The 22,039-nt window shown below is 36.8% G+C and overlaps 1 protein-coding gene across 1 annotated transcript; it reads right to left on the bottom strand.

Annotated features, from left to right (window-relative positions):
• Nucleotides 1-14,900: 14,900 nt before the first annotated feature.
• On the bottom strand, nt 14,901-16,846 carry LOC127136721 (protein MAIN-LIKE 1-like). The gene is made up of 2 exons (XM_051063248.1): nt 16,682-16,846; nt 14,901-16,596 (listed from the first exon to the last, which is right to left on the bottom strand). The coding sequence occupies exons 1-2, from the start codon at nt 16,844-16,846 to the stop codon at nt 16,048-16,050; spliced, it is 714 nt and encodes a 237-aa protein (XP_050919205.1). The 3' UTR covers nt 14,901-16,047.
• Between the last annotated feature and the right edge of the window lie 5,193 nt (nt 16,847-22,039).

The raw sequence follows: 22,039 nt of genomic DNA, 5'->3' as shown, positions 1-22,039 counted from the left end.
TTGTGTTTCTTTAATGGGTGACAAGTATTTGAACGGTAGACTAAGTGCAACCATCACACGAATACCCGAGGAAAAGAGGAAAATTACTTCCGCCCTAATCCTTTTTTGTCCATAAAAGAATTAATTTGATTCGGTTATTAAAAATGTTTTGATGGAATTGACGAATGTCCAGACGATAGGCTAAGTGCGGCCACCACATGAATATCCATGGAAAGGAGGAGAAAATTACTTCTACCACAATCCTCTTTCAACCAGTTCATATTAAGGGTTTTTTTGTTGGATAATTTGAATGCATAGCCAAATTAACCGAACAACTACCCTGCCCCTGGTTCAGATTAAGGTTTTTTTTCAAATAGAAAGAAACACCAACTTCTTGGGTCAAAAAGGATTGACAAGGGATATTCTTCCTTATATCTTCGGTGTTTAGGAATTGAAACAATACCTTACATCATCAGCAAAGTTTTATTCAAAAGCATACTTGTCAGTAATTTGGGTATTTCATTTTTATCATTCTCCCTTCAATCTTTGTTTAAACAAAAATTTGATAAAGAATCATGAAGTAGAGAAATATTGTTTTTCATTTTTTATGAAAAAGGAAAGAATGAATATGCGCAGAGTGAATAGGAATGGATTGATTCAAAACACGCATGCTTATTTCATTAATATTACCATTTAAAAACAATAAACTCAAAAGAAAACATAACTTTAACAATCAAATAAATTGGAAATGAAAATGATAAAGACAACCTGATGAATATCAACTCGGAGGATGAGCTTTCCGTCTGATTCACCGACTTCAGGGGTGCTTCTTGCAGTCTTGGAACTAACTTGGGCAATGGATTTTTGTTCACCGGAGTTTTTCCTCCTTGAAGGGTTATGGGTTTGTTGTTGATCAACTGTAGTACTTTAGCATTGAATGCTTTGCAGTCCTCGATCGAGTGCCCTACTGATCCGACATGATATCTGCATTGCATATCAGGATCATACTCAAGCGTGAATGGTTGTGGCGATGGCTTAAGAAACTGGGGAACGATCAGTGAGATTTGCACTTGATGCGGAAGGAGCTGACTATACGTCATAGGCATTAGGTCTAGAGGAGCATTCCTTATTTCCAGATTATGTCGAGGTCGGCGCTATCTCTGATACTGATTTTGATATCTGTAGCGTTGGGCTTGTTGATTTGCATGAGGAGCTGCCCATGGTTGCTAATGTTAGAACAAAATTTAGTTCTGCATTTATACCTTAAGTTTTAATGATAACAATGTTGTATTTGTGTGAGAACAAATTTGGCACCCTAATGGTTTGTTATTGTGTAGCTTTAACAACTAGTTTTGATTCTGAGTATATGACATGCAATGTCATCAGTTTCTGAACACTGTGTTCCAAATTCCGCTTCTGTGCTAATCATGAGAAGTTATGAAAGATATAAAGTTGTTGGTGCAATGTTCTTTCCGCTTATGTGTTGATTCACTTTTGAGAAGTTTCTAAAGAGACGATAGGTTGTTGCTGCAACGTTCTCTCTACTTCTTCTTCTAGACGTGACTCTGATCGTCAAGCTTCTGAAGAATGAAAAGCTTTTGAAGTTTTGTTACTAAGCTGAATATTCTGAAGATCTCAAGCCATACATTGAGGTTATCAAGGTTCTGTAGATTTTGAAGATTCTGAAGATATTGAAGATCTCAAGCCAGATTGCTGATGCTGTCAAGGTTCTGATCGAAGATTCTGAAGTTTCTGAATCCACCTGTATGTTTCTTCATTTCATGCTTCATCAAATTTCATCAGAAGCCAATGAACTTTAAGATAATATCAAATGGGTACGTGATCAAATAGTACATAGTACAAGTCAAATATGTTTTCCACTACCTGATATCATGGGCAAGGAAGTACTATACATCATACCTGTTACTGAATTTATGGGTGAAGGACAATACATAGTATCACTCCTTTCACTTATCCAACAGTGGACAACCTCTATATTTGGTATCCCCATTTTTCCCTCCAACGTTCTCTTTTCTTATGCTATATAAGTGGGACTTGGAGACTTGAAAAAATGTTGAAGCGCTAAAACATTTGACACCTTGGCAGATGGACTGGAGTAGCTTTGAGTTTCAAGCGAACCAGGATAAAAATATTTGTGTTTCTATCTCTTTGTTATTATCATTTGAGTGGTGTTCTTGAGTTGAGTAAAAGCTTTTTAAAAAAAACAATTAAAACCCTATTTTCTTGTTTTTTTCACACCTTCAATTGATTCCGAGGTCTGAGAAGTTATCATTGTTACCATTGAATAGTTATTGCATATGGGTATTGACCATAAGGTATAGGAGACAGAGTTTGTGGAGCTTCCTCGATTTCATCATTTTCATCACTCTCTTCCTTTTGGGAATCGCTAGAGGATTCCTTCTCACTAGTCAGGTTACTCGAGGTACCTTGGATTCTCCCACTTTTGAGTGTGCTCTCGATGCATTCCCTAAAAATTACTTGGTCATAGAAGTCAGAATAAAATATTCATATCTTCCTTTAAAAGTATGGGCCCTACAAGGTACTTAGAAACACATCAACCAGCTTTATATCAAGCATTGTTGGTTGGACGCGGGTAGCCAACTCTCTTCATCTTTGGGCGTACTCTTTGAACGACTCGTTACTCTTTTGAGTAAGATTTTGAAATTGAGTACGGGTCAGATCCATATCGGTGTTGTACTTATATTGCTTTGAGAATGCTTTAGTTATCTATGTTCATGTATTCATATTGCTCCTCTATAGTTGCATATACCAATCCAAGGATGCCCTAATTAGACTATCCTAGAAGAAATGGATCATCATCCTGTCATCTTAACTGTGTGAAACCATCTTATAACAATACATGTTTAAATGAACTTTTGGATAGATAACCCTTTTGTACTTTTAAAAATATGGCCTCTTGAACTTTGGAGGAATTACCACATCTGGAACTAAGCACATGTCAAGAGCATTGTGACCATAGGTATCTTTCCCTTCTACGACTCTCATTCGTTCTTCCAAAATACGACACAATTTGATAGCTTTGGTATCCTGATGAGATATGATGTTGTTCACTGGATCCACCTCCTGAGGGGTTGCACGTAGTGTGAAAATATAAGCTTTTTTAGTAGCATTGGGTGGTGGGGTATGCCTAACTTGAATAGTTGAATGTCCTTGCTACATTGGGATCTTATTAGATACAACATTGTGTATCGGCTGAGATTGGATAGGATCCTCCATTTATGGAGGAGAATCGTACATTGGGTTAGTCACCACGATAAAGCCTGATGTAGGATCAATATTCTCCATAACAACATGTTGAAAATTGTTCTTCGACAAAGCTAGCAAAGCTTCAAACATCTGTTCCATCTTTCCTTTCATTATGTCTACGTCCTCTTTCACTATAACTTGATTTAATTCCAAATGCTCCTTTGTTATCCGGAAGTTACAACTAGTTCGCTATGAATGCTGAGGAATCAACTTATTGGTCATGAAGAAAAGCTAGAATGAGTTTTTTTTAGTAAATGATATGCATGCATGCAGATGCATGAAAATTTTGTTATTTTGTATATTTCCCCTTAGCAAAATTACTTGCTAGTTGACAATACTCTCAAGAGGATCTACTCTTAGTGTGGTTTTCGCATTATCCCATACAGCCATGTACGTCTGATAGGCCAACATTATGCAACCATGTCCTATCTTAATCTTTTTCTCGAGACTCGGGTGTAGAGTCTATCTCAAAGAGTGCTTAAAGAAACTAGAATGTCCACCATAGTACACACGCACCAATAGAAAATAATTAATGGTAAAAAGTGATAAAAAGTAGAAGAAAACAAGTAGACAAAGCTAACGTTCATCGTAAATTGAACTAAATTAGGCTTGACTCTCTCTTGTAGGAGCAATCATCCCCAGTAGAGTCGCCAACTATCACATCTCGAAAAATATGATCCTTTGTGATGTGTTCATGTGCTCGCGAAAAAATGACTCAAACATAGTCGCCAACGAACTTTATTTATTCCAAAGAAGGAAAATGAAAATATAGATAAAACCCTTAAAAAGAAAATGAAGATGGTCGTGGCAACCATATTCAGGTTCGGGAGTCGATTACGCAGGGGGGGGGGGATTAGCACCCCTCACGTCTATTGTAAACGGGAACCTTTTAGTTAAACTTGCGATTGAATGTTAGCTATCATTAACTATTTTCTTCAAGGGGTCAAAAGTGAGAAAGAAAAAGAAAAGGGGTCACAAAACAGGTTTTTATTTGGGTGATTGACGAGATTGTGGGCCTCACTCCTACGTATCGTCAAGTACAATGAGGAATTCAAAGCTACGTAGTTCGGTACAAAAAAAAGATATTTTTGGTGTTTTTGTATTATTGTGCCTAACAAGATTTCCAAATCCTGCTCCTACGTATCTCCAGGTGCAATGGAGAATCAAGGCAACATAGTTCTTTATAGAAAATAACTATTTGTTGGTTGATTTTAAGGAGTGCTCCTTTAGATATATCGAGTGGTTAAACCTTTGTTTGTTGCCAACTCTCAGAGGTTGAAACCTTTGTTTGTTTCACATTGATATGGATAAAGCATACTCATTTTTTAAAAGGTTTTCGAAGTCATGCAAGGGCGGAAAACAAGTTTGATTGGTTGTTATTTTTAAGTGATTGGCGAATATTCAAACGGTAGGCTAAGTGCAGCCATCACATGAACATTTGGGGAAATGAGGAGAAAATTACTTCCTCCACAATCCTTTTTCAATCAAATTATTTATTAAGTTTATGTGATAAATCTAGTCGTTCTTTTTTAACGGACGACGAGTATTCTAACGATAGGCTAAGTGCGGCCATCACATGAATACCCGGGGAAAATAGGAGAAAATTATTTTCGCCCTTATCATTTTTCGTCCATAAAAGAATTACTTTTATTTGGTTATTAAAAGTGTTTTGATGCAATTGTCTAATGTTCAAACAGTAGGCTAAGTGCGACCATCACATTAACATTCAGGGAAAGGAGGAGAAAATTAATCCTCCCCAATCCTCTTTCAACCAGTTATTTATTGTGAAACCTGTTTAAAAACGGAAAACTTGACATTGAATCTAGTGCTTGAAGTTGATTATGAAAAAGAAATTGATGTAAGCGAAAGAGATACTTGGTGTTGAATCAAGCACTTGAGTTAGTGAACATGGTTTGATTTGTGAAAATTTCTCGACGTTGGATCGAGTTTTTTTAAAATATGGTTAATTTTAATCTTGAGTTAGCAAATAACTAAGAAAACAAAGCAACCGAAAGGGAAGCGACACAATTAGGAAAACAATACAATTCAGGGGGAGGGGATGCATTTTTTCGAATGGGTATTGCGATAAGGATAATTAATAGAAACAAAGTCAATGAAAAGAAAGACAAAAATGCAAGAGAGAGGAACACACACATCATATTTATAATACACTTTTATTGTAATTGAATCGAAAGAAAGTAAAGCAACAACTAAACCTGCACGGATCAAGATCATGATGCGAGGACACAAATCAATGTCGTGTAACGCAAAGACTTGCAAGGCTGCCAAAAGTAGAATTTGAATTTGATTTAAGCGTAACGACGTTGGATCGTTGAATATTTGCACAAGTCGAATGGTGCATTGCTAACGCATAAGAGGCCATCCCAAGTAGAATCGAGAGTTAAAAAGATAATAAAAATCAAAGAAAGCATAAGTTACAAATTGAAGCACGAATTTGTAGGAGCACAAATGCAGTTTATTGTTATTTTAAACCATCAGATGCACATATACTACCGAAACGCGACAAATCAACTAAATTGCATGCAACACTAAATATAATATACTCAAAGTCAGTTTATATGTAATGACAACAAGCAAATAGTGTAACACTCCAAATTTGATTAAATTAGTTAATTGAATTATTTGAATTTATTTTATTTAATTATTAGATGTTGGTGTAAGTTAAAATGAATTATACGATGTTGGAGGTTTAATGATATTGGAAGGGTGTGGTGAGAAATAGATGCTTGGTAGGATGATTAAAAAGTAATTAGAATATGAGTATTTTAATTAAATAATGAAATTTAGTCGTTTTATTTATTTAATTAGGATAATGAGAATTTTTAATAATTAGGCTATAGTTATTTTATTTAATTGGTTGGAATAAATAGAAGAGTAGAAATAGTGAGGAGAAAAGGAGAATATCATTAGAATTATTTTTATTAAAATAAAATTAGAGCCAAAAGAGGCAATGGTGGTGAAGCTACACAAAATATACACGAGCACATCACACGCTCAAAGATACAACAGAGTCGCCATCAATCTTTATTTATTTCTGAAGAAAAGAGAAAACATCGATAAAATCCAGGGAAAGAGAAAAAGGGTAAGGAAGTCAGTTATGGAAGGGGAAGATTTTAGCATCAATCACATTTGTTATACTCAACAGGAACCGTTTTGATTGTTCTTTGCAAGAATAGGTGTTACTATCTAAATATTACTCATGAAAGGGGGGAAAAGTATTAAAAGTTAATGTGCACGCCAAGGATTGGGGCCCTCGTGCCTACGTATATGAAGCTAGGGGAAATATACCCGAACGCATTGCATATTCGAATATACAACAGAGTCTCCATCAAACTTTATTTATTCTTGAAGGAAAGGGAAGACAACGATAAAACCCGGGGGAAAGAGATAACTGGGTAAGGAAGTCGGTTATACAAGGGGAAGGTATTAGCAACCGTAACATCCATTGTACTCAACGAGAACCATTTTGATTGTTCTAAACTCGAATGGGTGTTATATCTACAAATTACCTACAAAAGAAAAAGGGAAAAGAAAAGAATAGATATAGTGCTCAGTAAGGATTAGGGCTCTCATGCCTACGTATCCTTATAGTGCAATAAGGAATTCAGAGCTCCGTAGTTCATAGAATTAATGGTGGAAGGTGAAAGAATTCGTGATAACAAATATGGTCTGAACCAAAGAATAATGTTGTTTGACTCCCAAAAAAGGATGAAATCTGAACCCAAGAGTAAAACTGGCATGAACCAATAAGTGAAGGGCCTAAGGAATGGTATCACTGTATATGGTTGGGCCGAAAATAAAGGAATTAAGTATTTGGCATCAAGGCAAACATCTTTCGGTCCAAAGGCAGACATTGAATGAAGCTCAAGGGAATATTGTATTTGGCCAAAGAGAGAGGTATATCATATGAAGTGAATGAAGGTTGAATATTGAATGAAGGTAATGAATAATGAATCATGGAGATGAATGGAGGAATAGAGAAAAGTAACCAAAGTCAAAGAAATGAAGGATTTGGTAAAAGTGACTGAATGGTATGATTTGGAACCAAAGGTAAGGATATATTGGAATCCATAAGAGAAATGGTATTTGAAACCAAAGAGTAAAGGTGGCATGAACCAACAAGTGAGGGGCCTAAGGCATGGTATCACTGTATATGGTTGGGCCAAAACAAAGAATTAAGTGTTTGACATCAAGGTAAATATCTCTTGGCATAAAGGTGGACAATTATCCTAAAAGGATATATATGAAATTCCAAAGAAAACTGCATTTGTTTTCAAAGAAAGGCAGTATGTCACTGAGGTGAATGGCTATGATTGAAGGTAGATGATATGGATAATGAAAGACATGGATGGAGCCCTAAGATAGAAGACAAAATAATTACGATAGTGCTCGCCAAGGATTTGCATCCTCGTGCCTACGTATTCTCATTGTGAAATGAGAAAGTCAAAGCTTCGTAGTTCATGGAACTACGAAAACAAAGAGAAGAGGAAATGATGAAAAGTATAACTTGCACCAAAAGATAATGGAAGCATGGGAAACCATAAGGAAAATGAACTTTGAACCAAAGAGTAAACAGACATAAACCAACAAGTGAGGAGCCTAAGGCATGGTATCACTGTATTGGAGTGACCAAAACAAATAGAATTAAATGTCTGGTAATAAGCCAAATAACTCTTGGTTCACAAGGTAGGCACTGGAATTGCCCTAATAGGATAGGTATGGAGCCCAAAGGAGAATGATACTTGATACAAGGAACATTATATCATTGTAGGGGACAAATAATTTAAAACAAAAAAGAATGGTATATTCAATCAATGAATGAATAGACTATGAATCAAAGAGTAAACAGGAAAACCAACTAGTGAGGGGCCCAAGGCATGGTATCAATGTATTGGAATGGCAAAAAACAAAGGAATTAAGTGTTTGGAATCAAGGCAAACATCTCTTGGTTCACAAGGTGAACTCCGATTAATCATACTAAAAGGATATTAATGGAATCCAAATGGGTAAAGTATTTTACTTCAAAAGGACGATATTGATTTATGGAGAATTAGTAAATAGGTTAGCTCGTGGAGAATCTGAATCCTTGTGCCTACGTATTCTCACTGTGTAATGAGAAAGTCAGAGCTCCGTAGTTCGTCTGAATATGAACAAAGACTGAAAGAAAATGGTGAGGCAAGAGAAATGAGAAATGATAATGAAATATGAAGAAGACTTGGTAGTCATTGGATATGAACCACACTAAAGTATATGAATAAAGTTGAATACAATGAGCAACTGGGTCATTCGTCCCATACCCAAAGATATTCAGAATGAGTTAATAGAATTCTCCACTCTCATTCCTTCTTTAATACTTAAGGATCATGGCATGTGATTCTCATCATAACTTTCAAGTTGTTAAGGAAGAATCCTTGCTCCTCCTTATGATGATGGAGACTTTGTCAATCATTTGATTCAAATTGAACTGAAGTCTATGAACAAGGGTGAATACCTCGAGCAAATGAGTCATTCATCCCGTACCCAAGGAAACCCTAGACAAGGATATGAATACTCCACTCCCATCATTCTTTGTTACTTAAGGCTCATGGCATACAACTTCAATCATGATTGATAAGTTGCTGATAGAGCCTTATGATTGTTACATTGTTTCTTTGTGAAGGGATACTTGATAATCATTTGATTCAAATCATGGTAAAGTCTATGAATAGAGGTGAATACGATGAGCAACTGGGTCATTTGTCCCGTACCCAAAGATATTAAAAATGAGTTAATATAATTCTCCACTCTCATTCCTTCTCTATTCTTAAGGCTCGTATCACACAATCGGAATCTTGATTGACAAGCTCTTGAAGAAACACCTTTAATGTGCTTTGCATAGTAGTCCACTGCTTGATTTTCCTGGGATGCCTTGATTGGAAATCTGAATTTGAGGCCTTGAGATCCACACCATTACAGTAACTAGTCTTATCAAGTGATCAATGGACTTTTGATCACTTGAATAGACTCAGGGATTATACACAATCAAAGGATTTAGTTAATCAAAATTTCTTTTGATCAACTTAATCAAAGGGATCGAATTAATTGGTTAACTATATACAACCTATCTAAAGATCAAATGATTAAATCAGTTGGTTCACAAACCCTGAGCTAATGGATCATGCAAAGATTATGATCAAATTAATTATCAAACATCAAATATCACATGAAGAAAAAATTGATTAAAATGATCCATTAATCTAAATCAAAACTCTAATATAAGGGAGCATGAAGTTCAAGAAGTACAAAGGTTAATTTGCACCAATTGATCAATTAAGAAGTTAGTTTCTAAAAAATATAAATCTTATTAAAATTAGCTAAACCTAATTATATCTAATTATAACCTAATAAAAAACCAAAGTTCCTAACTAATTCTATCTAAAAAAATCAATTAATTCTAACAATTCTTAATATTCTAATTAAATCTAAATCAACCTAAACCTCTAATTATCAAGAAATTCTAAATAAAACTAATTATCCTAATAAAAAATCCACTAATCTACCTCTAATCACCATGATAATCAAAAAAAGATTAACCAAAAAACAAATGGGCTCCAAAGGAATGGGGGTGCAGGCCCTACATAAGGAAAATTTTACCTTGTACCCCTACAGTTAGCCTCATACCCCTACAAAATTTTAAAAATTCCCATTCTACCCTTAATTGGTTTTAACCAATTTACCATTTCATTTTTACCATTCAGTTGAAAATTTCAGAAATTACACTTTCACACCCCTCGCACCGGAACTCCTTCAAAAAGACTTCCGGTATGTATTTTTTCCAAACCGGAAGACTTCAAGAATGACTTCCGGAACACACAAATCAATGAACCGGAACACTTCATGAAAGAGTTCCGGTTCAATCAGAAAAAATTTACAAAACCGGAACACTTCTTGAAAGAGTTCCGGTGAACAAATTTATACATACCGGAACTCTTTGGAGAAGTGTTCCGGTTTGTATTATATGTGTTCTGGAACTCTTTCATGGAGTGTTCCGGTTCGTTTTTTTTTTAATTATTTTATTTTATTTTTATTTTGCAGGAATGGAAAATCTTCCCCAAATATGTGTAGATACTATTGATGCGTTTATGACGACGGGAAGATTTGGTACACGAGAAGAGGTTATCAGATGGATTAAAGAGGTTGGAATCGATAATAAAGTAACTGTTATTATCAGTCGTTCAGATACTGAAACGGGGAAGAGAGGGAGAAGTAACAAAATAATATTTGGTTGTGATAAAGGTGGGAAACACAAGATTAGTGATAGTGGTACCCAAAGTGCGTCCAAGAAATGTGGATGTCCATTTAAAATCAGGTCGACTCCGGCGAAAGATGGATCTGGTTGGAAGATTGATGTAAAATGTGGGTTACATAATCATGGTTTACCTGATAGATTAGAAGGTCATTCGTTTATTGGTAGGTTGACCACAAATGAGAAGCAACATGTCGCATATTTGGCAAAGAGACATGTGGCACCTAGACACATATTGCTTTCCTTGCAAGACAATTATCCTGAGAATGTCACTCGGATTACGCAAGTATACAAGCATAAGAGTGTGATACAAAAAGAGATAAGAGGTCCTAGGAGTGAGATACAACATCTATTTAAGCTTATTGAGGATGTAGGGTATGTGTATTGGAGTAGAAAAAAGGATGACTCGGAAGTGGTGAGAGAGATATTTTGGGCACATCCTGATTCAGTTAAGTCGTTGAATATTTTTCCGATTGTGTTAGTTATGGATAGCACCTACAAGACAAACAAATATAGATAACCTTTGTTTGAAATTGTTGGCATGACATTGACCGAGTTGACTTTTGCTGTTGGATTTGCGTATATGGAGTCTGAGCAAACAGAGAATTTTTGCTAGGTATTGGAGAAATTAAAAGAGTTGTTTGTGAAGAAAGACATGTGTCCACAAGTGATTTTGACAGATAGAGATCTTGCTTTGATGAAAGCAATTAAAGTTGTGTTTCCCAGCTCGATTAATTTTCTATGTAGATTTCACATTAACAAAAACGTTGGTGCCAAATGCAAACAACATGTGGTGAATGACCTGCAAAAGACGATAGACACATTATGGATGGAAGTTGTCTGGGCTAGTGATGAGGTTGAGTATGGTCAGCGGTTGCATCAACTTGAGCAAGCATGTGTTGATTATAGTGGATTTATTAATTATGTGAAAGACACATGGTTGACTCCACATAGGCATAGATTTGTTGGAGCATGGATTAATCGAGTACTACATTTGGGTAACACAACGACTAATCGGTACGTCTTATAATTTTGTATGTGTTATTTTTATATCTGATATTATTTCTATGTATTTTTTATGTGTTATTTTCAATATTTTTAGGGTTGAATCTGCTCATTGGAAGTTAAAGCAGATGTTAGGAAACATTATAGGTGACATGGTCAAATATTGGGAAGCCATGAATAACAACTTGAGGTTACAACTGGGAAACATTAGAGCTTCTTTTCAAAAGAGTTTTTACGAAGTTGAGCACGCGCACGTAAGTCCCTTTTATGGTTATTTGCGTGGTTCCGTATCTCGAGCTGCTTTGAGACGTATTGCTGAAGAGTTATTGAGAATTGATTATGTTGGAACTAACAGGCAAATATGTGGTTGTACTCTTAGAACATCTTATGGGTTACCTTGTGCTTGTGAGTTAGGAAGATACAGACTAGGTGGTATATCGATACCCATTGATGTTGTTCAAGTTCATTGGAGGAAACTAACTATGGAAGTTGAGTTAGAGGTAGGTGAAGATGATGGATCAGATGTGGATATGACTTCTGCAATGGATGAGTTGTGGAGATGATTTAGGTCATTAGATGTTATTGGGAAAAGGGCATTAAAGAGTAGGGTATGTGAACTAGCATACCCAACAATGACTCCATTGTGTCCACCACCTGAGAAAATAAAAACCAAAGGAGGAGTGAAGAAGAAAGGGAAAAAAACCAGCAGAATATGATGTTTATATGGACCCTTCGTATCATGAGTATGTTGATAAGGCATCTCAATCTTCACAAAGGCAATCTCAACCATCACAGACTTCGAAGAAGATCAAATTATCAAAGAAGCAACCACAATTCATTCTTCAATTTCCTAATCATATTAGGTCATACATTGAAGATGTAGTTAATGTTGAATCAGATGGTAATTATGGATTTAGATTCATTGCATCATTGGATGGATATGGTGAGGATGGTTGGCCAATGGTTCGCAGAGAGTTGGGGTTGGAAATAATAGACAAGGATAGGTCAACTTTGTATAACAAGTTATTTTCTAATCGGTTGTCAGAAGTGAGAGAATCTTTGATGATAGAATCCTTTGGTTCACAGCCACCTGAAAAATGGTTGAGTCTACCAGATATGGGTTACTTGATAGCGAATCGCTATAATGTTGTACTTGTCTGTTTAGGCAATCCGTGCATGACTTTCTTTCCGATGACAAGTTCACATTCACCAAATGTCTCTATTTATTGCATTGGTTTTGTTAACCACAATCATTGGGTTCATGTACGTATTTATATGCCTAAATATTTTAATTATTTCAGTTAATATTTTATGTTATATGACTTAATATTTTAATTATTTTATTTTATCAGGTTAACATGAAAGAGGGGTTTCCATTGCCACCGGTCACATTAGATTGGAAGAAATTTCGTTCTCATATAGCAACTACTTGGATGTTAGGATTTGCAGGACGTATGCAACATTGGCAATTACTTACATCTGTATTAGCATCATTATGTACTCAAAACATAGATATGTAATCAAAACATGAATTTTATATTATTATGTCTATTATATTCAAAGCTTAATACATAAATCAATGTGAACGAGAAATATGCAAAGCTTCAAATAAATCAGAAAACTGTGGATCTTCCTCTTCGGTATTAACCTGTCTCAGATATCGATGAATCAATGTAGATACACGAGCCCAATCAGGATCGGATGGCCCGACGTCATATACAGGAACTGGTACCTCTCTAGGAGCATCACGATGGGGAGGGACCAACCATGGATGGGAAACACAATAATACCACTCCAGATAACCGTATTCTACATCAGATGGAGTGGTGGCCACGGTAGATGAACCGATCACAGCGATAACACTCTGATGGTAACTGATCCAATCAACATCAATATCCGTCGCCATCATACAATCCAGAGGCGGGGATGGAACATACTGCCTATACCCGAACTGACGTAAACATCTATCAGGCAAGTATGGAACAACTGTTTCACCCCACTTCAAACAACCCCTGTAAAGACATATCTCATCAAATACACGCCATGCTCTATGATCCTCAAAAGGTCGCCATATGACGTCGGCAGGTGTCAGCTCGTCCAAAATAGGTCGTAAATCATCGACCTTCAGGACTCCCTACCTATACGACCATCTCATCGCTCGGGGAAGACCACAGTTATCAGCAAGTTTCCAATTCTCCCCTCTTTTTCCAACAGTTGGAAAGTACTCGTGAATCCAACACTGTTACAAAATACAAACATAATAAATAAAACAAATTAAGTTAACATATTTTATAAAATGAATCCAACACTTAATAAACAAAATTAAATTATATACCTGTAGGAGAGTAGGATATCCACCGAGCTGTTTGCAACTGTACATGGACGCATCTCCAAGATATCTGTAGAGGGTAACTAGTGCAGCTACTCCCCAACTATATCCTGAACATCCATCCAAGTCCGTAAACAGGAGGAGGTATCGTGTCTCTACAAGTGTGTCATACGGTGAACTGACTTTAATGTGTTTTTTTTATCGCAATGTCGCGGATAGCAAGAGTCGCCACCGACTTTTCTTTTATCCAATAAGGAAAGGTGGAAAAGAACAGGAAAGACCTCAATAGATTTTGGGTTCGGGAGGTACATTATACAAAGGGAAGGTATTAGCACCCTTTGTATCCATGGTTATCTATGGGCTCTTAATTGCTGGATCACTTATATTTTTGTCTGAAAAGTGTTGGTGAATTGTTTAAAAATGTTTCGAAAAGAGAGTTTAACTTTGTAATGATTCTCGTATGAATGTATACAAAGTATTTATCTCGTTTGATTTTGAAAAACAGTTTAGAAAATATAACTTGGTAATGATTCTAGTATGAATGTATACCAAGTGGTGATTTTCTAGGACTTGCAAAGTGTGAAGGGTGGAAAATGTTTTAGGTTATGATCCAGTAATTGAGAGTTATACCTTCCTAAGGTCGTTATGGGCATTTCCTATCCTTATGAGGGTAAAACTGTCCTTACTATTGAGAAGTAAGTAGTTTTATCCTTTGGATGTAAAAGGGTCATTGTAGGGTCATCGATAGGTCATTGAAGGCAACAGTTGTAAGGATACCTTAGCATTCGAAGGGACGATCATCATTTAACCGTAGGCTACACCGAAGGGTCATCGAGGGACAGAATCGTATTTTCGAAGGTAACATCCGAGGGACCATGATTTATTTTATGATGATTTAACCGAAGGGTCTTTGCTAAGTGTATCCCTACATTCGCGGGACACGACCGTTATACCGTAATACCGTAGGGCAGCAAAGAGAGGTCCAAGATCACATATTTAAAGGCCGTATTTTACAATCAATTAGGCAATTAGGATGAATCTCCACATTAAAATCAATACATTAAAATCAGCTAAGTAATTGAGGGTGGATCTCCACATTAAAATCAATACATTAAAATTAATTAGGTAATTTAGGGTGAAACTTCACAAAGGGCATCCCACAAATAAAGTGGAATACCTATCTAGCTAGCTTTCCCGGCGATGTGTGAACCTTTGCAAAACTCAGCAAACATGTCAGAATACCAAATCAGGGTGCAATCGAGAATTACACCACAAAAGAAACCAGAACAGCAGTAGGGTCAGATAAACAATGCATGGCTATGATAAAAACATGACAGGTGGGCAAAAGTCAGAACAGAAAAGTCGGCTGCTGTCGCGTTCGCTCCTGCTTCGCCTAGCGAAGTCTTAGCGAACACTCGTTGCATGCTCGCTTAGCGATGTGCTAGCGAGCGGCTGCGGATTCCGGTTTTAATAACGATATAATGGCAGCAAGCTTCACACCTTATAGCATTCATTACAGAGATTATGTGGTTAGACATTCAGATGTTCATGCATACTTAAATTCATATGTAAAACTTAAGATAGTTTCATAAATTCAATCATGATACCATGTGCAAATTAAGAACATAAGGTAGTAATAGCAATGCCAACCTGTTTGTAATCGAATTGTAACCTTGAATTGGCCGATCGGATCGAATTGAGCGGAAGTGACCTTGCTGCCGCCGGCTTTTCCTTCAGGGTTTCCTTTAGGGTTACTCGGAATTCTCAGGGTTAGCCTCCAGGGTTTTCCGTTTGTGAGCGCTAGGGTTTGCTTGCTAGGGTTCTCCTTTCGTCCTTTTTCGTCCTCCTCTTTTTCTGACTGGAGTTGTGGTATTTATAATGCCTTTTTTTCATGACCTAATGGGCTCAGAGTGAAGCCCAGAATTTTCTGTTATCTGCCAGCTTCGCTAGGCGAGCGTGTAGCGAACGTTCGCTAGGCGAGCGTGCAGCGAACGTTCGCTAGGCGAAGGATTTGCTCGCCTAGCGAGCAGGCCAGTTTGGGCCATTTTCTGGATTGGGCCACTCGTGAGCTGGGCCTTTGTTCCTTTAAGATCAGTGTCATAAAAATGAGTCGGAGTGCCCTGAAAAATGTCTTGAAATATTAATGGGCAAATTTTGGGGTATGACAAAGTGTAAAGGTCTTATCAGCAAATATGGTGGAACCCACCAACATCAATAGATATGCTCTAGTCGCATATGCCCAGCTGGAAGCAACTCTATGCTGTACGAATAAATCGTATAACCACTCCAACTTGTAATACGACCCCCTGCAGCTACGAACATGTGATTGTGCCTGACCCCGTGACACTCCTAGGTAGTCAACAGCAAGTTCAACAGCTACCTCTTCAGTCACATCCTGAGGACTCCAGAAGATACCCCTGATGGGCAAGTGAAGTAGACATGCGACATCATCTAAAGTAATTCTCATTTCACCAAACGGCATGTGAAATGAAGATGTCTCTAGATGCCATCTTTCCACAAATACAGAGACAAGATTTGTGTCTATCTTGTTCAAACTGGTTCTCTGCAGTGAAGATAAACCGGATCTAGATACCCAACTCTCCATCTGTGGTGGAAGAGCCAATGGAACCCTAGAAGTCAACTTCAGTCCATGTCCAACAACCTTCAACTCTTTTTTTGGACCTCTTTCCTAAAAACAATTAAAACACATATTAGAAAACAAAATATAAAATATTCAACTATTATTCATTTTCAAATATAGCCCGTTTACTTACCTCACCGAACCATAAATGTCGAGCAACATGATGCTCGTACTTCACCAAAAGAGACGTATCGTACGGCCCTCCTGGATATCTAGCTGGCTCAGCTGCAGATGAAGATGAACCCCGGTCTAACGTGCGGACTGGAATCCTACCATCTGCACCTCGTCTTCGAACCATTGCAAAAAAATTGTATAAAATAATTAAAATTAAAAAAAAAAAATTACGTACCGGAACACTTCATAGAAGAGTTCCGGTTAGTAAAAAAACAAAATGACTTCCGGAACACTTTCTTAAAGAGTTCTGGTATACATCATCCAAACCGGAAGTCTTTAAGAAAGACTTCCGGTATACAACAATCCAACCCGGAAGACTTTCTAAAAGACTTCCGGTTCAGTGCCCCTAAAGGAAACAAACCGAAACTCTTTAGAGAAGTGTTCCGGTATACATTTCATGAACCGGAAGACTTACTCTGAGTGTTCCGGTTTACAATGCAAAAAAGCCAAAAATTTCTCTTCTCCGGAACTCTTGAACGAAAATGGTAAAAAAAATTGAAATGAAAAATATATCCCATTTATATGAGGTATTTTGGTCCAAAAAAATTAGATGTAGGGGTGTGGGTACAATTGTAGGGGTATAGGGTAAAATTTTCCTACCAAAGATGTGTGAATAGCCAAACATTTGAGCCTCAGGCCCAAACAGATCCAATGCTCCAACGGTCTGAATCTGAATCCAAAGCCTAGTGAACCAAGTCCATACTCATATCCACGTACATCCAGGTCAAAACTCGTTTGAATGCGTGCCGCATATGAAGCTTGACCTTCAGTATTCGATTCCAAGCATTTCGACCTCCAAAGCTCCATCGAAGTCCAGGCATCAGAGCGAATTTGGAAACGTCCGCGCCATGAACATATTTGCATCCCTCATCGTCTTCACTCTTGCTTTAGAATGCTCAAACGAACACCAAGAACTTCAAACGTAAATCGAAACTCGCGACTGACCAATCCTCTGAAATCAAGTTGCTTCAATCGATTCGCAAACTCGATAAATAGCGTGGATTTGTTTAAGAACTTTATGTTGATTACAAAGGAAAGAAGCGGAGGAATACTCACCGGAAATCGCGATGCAGTGGCTCTCCGGTGACTTCACATGTATTGCTTTGTGCTGCTCTTTCTTTGATCTTCCACTGCTTTGCGTTCTTTCCTCAATCCTCTTCTTCCTGGAATTTCTGTTGAGTACTAATGAGTGCAGAGAGAGTATTCGAGAGTGAGAGGCAAAATTTGAGAGTTGTGATCTGTGAAGTGTGCAAAACGTGATCCTTGAATGAATAAGAGTGGTCTTATTTATAGACATTAGGTATTTCCAATTCAGTTAGAAATGCACAAGATATTTAATCTGAAATTCACATGTCAGTTACAAATTGCAAATGTGGTTAGAAACTCAAATTGTAATGAAATGATTAGTGAAATGCATCAGTTAGTGATCTGTTTTTGACATGAATTTGGAGTTGATTTGTAATTGCATTTGAGGTTAGTTTAACAATGAATCTGAGAGTTAATTAAAAGTGAAATTAAAATAGATTTGGATTTAGTTGTTTTTGACTATTTCTGCAGAATTCCTTAGCCGGAAATGGCTTGTGTCGAATTCTTTTCCTGTCAAATTAATGGTCTTGTTACTGGTGTAGCAATAATGCATTGCCCTTATGTTAACTTGTTTCTTTTTCTTGATTTTGGATTATCAAATGGTGAGCTTATCCTGTCCGTGTGGATTGTTTTTATAGGCCATGGGGATTGCTTGGATTTGCATTGGTTTGGAGAAATTTGCCATTGGAAATGTGGATGAATAATGGATGTGTTTCCATGGATTATTTGGACTGCATTAGATTGAGGAAGTTGGTCATGAATTGGTAGATTGGGAATTAGAACTTAGGTTACATGTTAGTTTGTACTTTCTTGGATTTGTCCATTTGTAATGTATTTACATGGATTATGTACATGAATCTTTAATGAATAAAAGTTGAATTTTGAATGAAAAAAGAAAGTTTGTATGAAATTGCATTGATATGTATGTAAAATTTTCATGAATGGAAAACAATATATTGAATGAGTTATGAAAAGATTGTTTGAAAATTGAATTTTGACTCTAATGCACCATATAAATGGAAAAAATGAGATTAATGGTTAATAAATTTCAATGCTTGCTAAACCAAATGTGAATGATGCAAAAGTCAAATGGGCCTATAAATGGATGGTTCACTTTGGTCAACTTGTTAACTAAAAAGTCAACAGTTGACCAAAGTCAACTATGGATCTTGAATTAGGGTTTTCATATGATTTGTAATGCAAATAAGACATGATTAAAATGAAACAACGGTTAATGTTCAAATGTTAAGCAACAATGAATGAATCAAAATTGAACCAATACTTGAATGGATCATTCATCTTTGATCATCTGCATGAATGAGTCAAAATTGAACCAATACTTGAATGGATCATTCATCTTTGATCATCTGCATCACATGAATGTAGTGAATCAAGACACATGGATGAATTAGGAATCAAAGGCCTATAATGCCCTCATGAAACACAAACAAATGAATTAAGAGATAAATGCTTTGGTGCCATTATAAATCATGAATCAAGGATCATGAGCATATGCACTTGCAAGTGCCAAGAGACCTAAGCCAATGGCCTAGGCAATGTTAAATAGGATGCACATGTGGATGCTTAAACCAAGAGATGAATCAGATGAAGTCTCAACCATGTAAGCATGTAGATTTGATGATAGATGATACATGATATGATAGTCAAACACCTCTCCCCAATGAATTAGGGTTTCTAATAAGAACAAGGTGACAAGGCAAGCCACAAGGCACATTAAGACCAAAACTTCCGTAATTAGGGTTTCATGAGGCATACCCTTCAATTAAGGTCTCTGAATCAAGCATGATGCTCCACAAGCAAGTCTCCAATGTATGAGCCCCAATTAGGGTTTAGGTAGCCAAGATAAGGCCCAAAGAGTATCCACAAGGTCCCATAACCACATCCTCAAGAATTAGGGTTTGAATGACCTGAGGAATGCTATGATGAGGTCTCCTTGAGTCCACATCACAAAGATCAAGAAAATTAGGGTTTCTCCCCTAATATGATCAGATGAAGAGCCATGATATACTTCTAGGGTTTGACTCACACACAAACCCTAGCTTTGCAAATCACAGATCTTTGAATCTACTGAATGAAATATGAATGTGTATAGATGAATCTCAAGTCAATGGTTGAGTAAAAAGATGAAAAGGGGAGGGAAAATTTTGGGGTATGACAGCTGCCCTTGTTTAATCTTCTTAAACCTGGTGCGAATTGCGGAAGCTTTTCGGGCATTTGAGGTATAAAAGGATTAAATACCAAAGTATCCAAAAAATCCCGTTGAGAACGGTCATGAGGCACGTATATAGAATGTGTAATGGCAATTTATCTTTTATAGGCTCACCTGCTAGGATTTATTGATATTCTATGAGGATATCAAATTTGCAAATGAAGAAAATGATATACATGTTGCATGTGATGTATGCTTTATTTTCATGATGTATGAATGTTTACGTGGTTATATGGATGTCATTCACAAGGTAGGGTTTCTGTTGTAGGGGAGACTACGACTCGTCATTGACTATACCAAAGAAACTATCATTTATGAGAGCGATGTGTGTTATCACCACTGCTGGTGATTTCACGTGATCCTGTTGGAGAGCACAAAGATATATGATCTAATCGGACGGTCATCAAGCCATTTCTAGTTATCAAGCAAAACTTTCCGACTCCTGATCATCTTTTAGGATTCTTTGGGAGATTAAAGCAATGCATAAGGTTTTATTTTAATGTAGCCTTTATTATTCCCCAAATTTTATAGCATTATATGATCAAAATAAATCGATTATTTCACAAACAAAATGCATGGGAAATGAAAATAAATTGATAAAAAGAAATGAATTTTATTGATTATGAAATTTGTACATACAATGCGTATAAGGGTGCAAAAATCCTTAAATACGAAATTGCAGAAATTGAAAAAATAAGGAAATGGCAATGAGAAATATTTTTGTATTTTTCCATTGATTACAACATAGGTTGTCATCCAATGTAAGACCTATGTCCCAGTAATTCACTTTGATTGACGATGATTGGATCGATCTTTGGCTGCCTAAGATATGGCTGTAGTGAGATAGACTCAAAGGTCATAGTCAAATGCCTTTATCCCTAACTTTTTTCTGGACATTTTCTATTTTTTTAGTCCACTAGGATGCTCATTTTTTCCCAAGTCGCCCTTTCGGGTTTTCAACTTAGCGAGGTTTATATGTTTTTATATTTGATCCCTAACTTTTACGTGTACAATTCATTTTTTGGTCCATCGGGATATCCCTTTTTTTCCTAGATATTCCTTATGAAAGTCAATCTTGTGGGCTTTTCATCATCATTTCTTTTTAGGCATAATATTTTTTGACTATGTCGAAATTCACTGGTGACGACAAATATTTCCCATCCATAGTGGTGAGGATTAGGGCTCGCCTTCTTGACGAAAAAAGGTCCTTCATAGTTGTGAGTCGATTTTCCCCGAGGATACGGGTCAATAGTAGAATATCTCTTGAGCACGAGTTCTCCTGTGTGATTTACACGAGGGAGAACTTTCTTATCAAAAGCTCGTTTATGGCGTCTTTGGTACAACTCACAATGGCAAACAGACGTCAAACGTTTTTCTTCAATTAGATTCAGCTGATCATATCGAGATTGAACCCATTCGGCTTCATTAAGGTCAGCCTCCATGATAACCCTGAGTGAAGGAATCTCAACCTCAATTGGCAAAATAACCTTTATCCCATACACTAATGAGAATGGATTTCCCCAATGGAAGTATGAACCGAATTCTTATAGCCATGCAGAGCAAAGGGTAGCATCTCATGTCAATCCTTGTATGTTCTGACCATTTTCTGGACAATCTTTTTTATATTCTTATTTGCTGGTTCTACGACGCCATTCATCTTGGGCCGATATGGTGAAGAGTTGTGGTGCTCGATCTTAAATTTTTCGTACAACTTGCTCATCATATTATTATTGAGATTACTGGTATTATCAGTGATGATCTTGCTAGGAATACCGTAGCGACATATTATATCTTTCTTAATGAATCGGGTAACCACTTGTCGAGTGACATTAGCAAATGAAGCAACTTCGAACCACTTAGTAAAGTAATCAATAGCAACTAGAATGAATCGATGACCATTGGAAGATTTTGGCTCTATCATCCCAAGCATACCAATACCCCATATAGAGATGGGCCATGGAGAAGTCAAAACATTCAACGGAGTTGGTGGCACAAAAATCT

The sequence above is a fragment of the Lathyrus oleraceus genome, chromosome 4 (genome assembly GCF_024323335.1).
Source record: "Lathyrus oleraceus cultivar Zhongwan6 chromosome 4, CAAS_Psat_ZW6_1.0, whole genome shotgun sequence".
Taxonomy (NCBI): Eukaryota; Viridiplantae; Streptophyta; class Magnoliopsida; order Fabales; family Fabaceae; genus Lathyrus; species Lathyrus oleraceus.
This window is presented reverse-complemented; position numbering and strand designations above follow the sequence as displayed.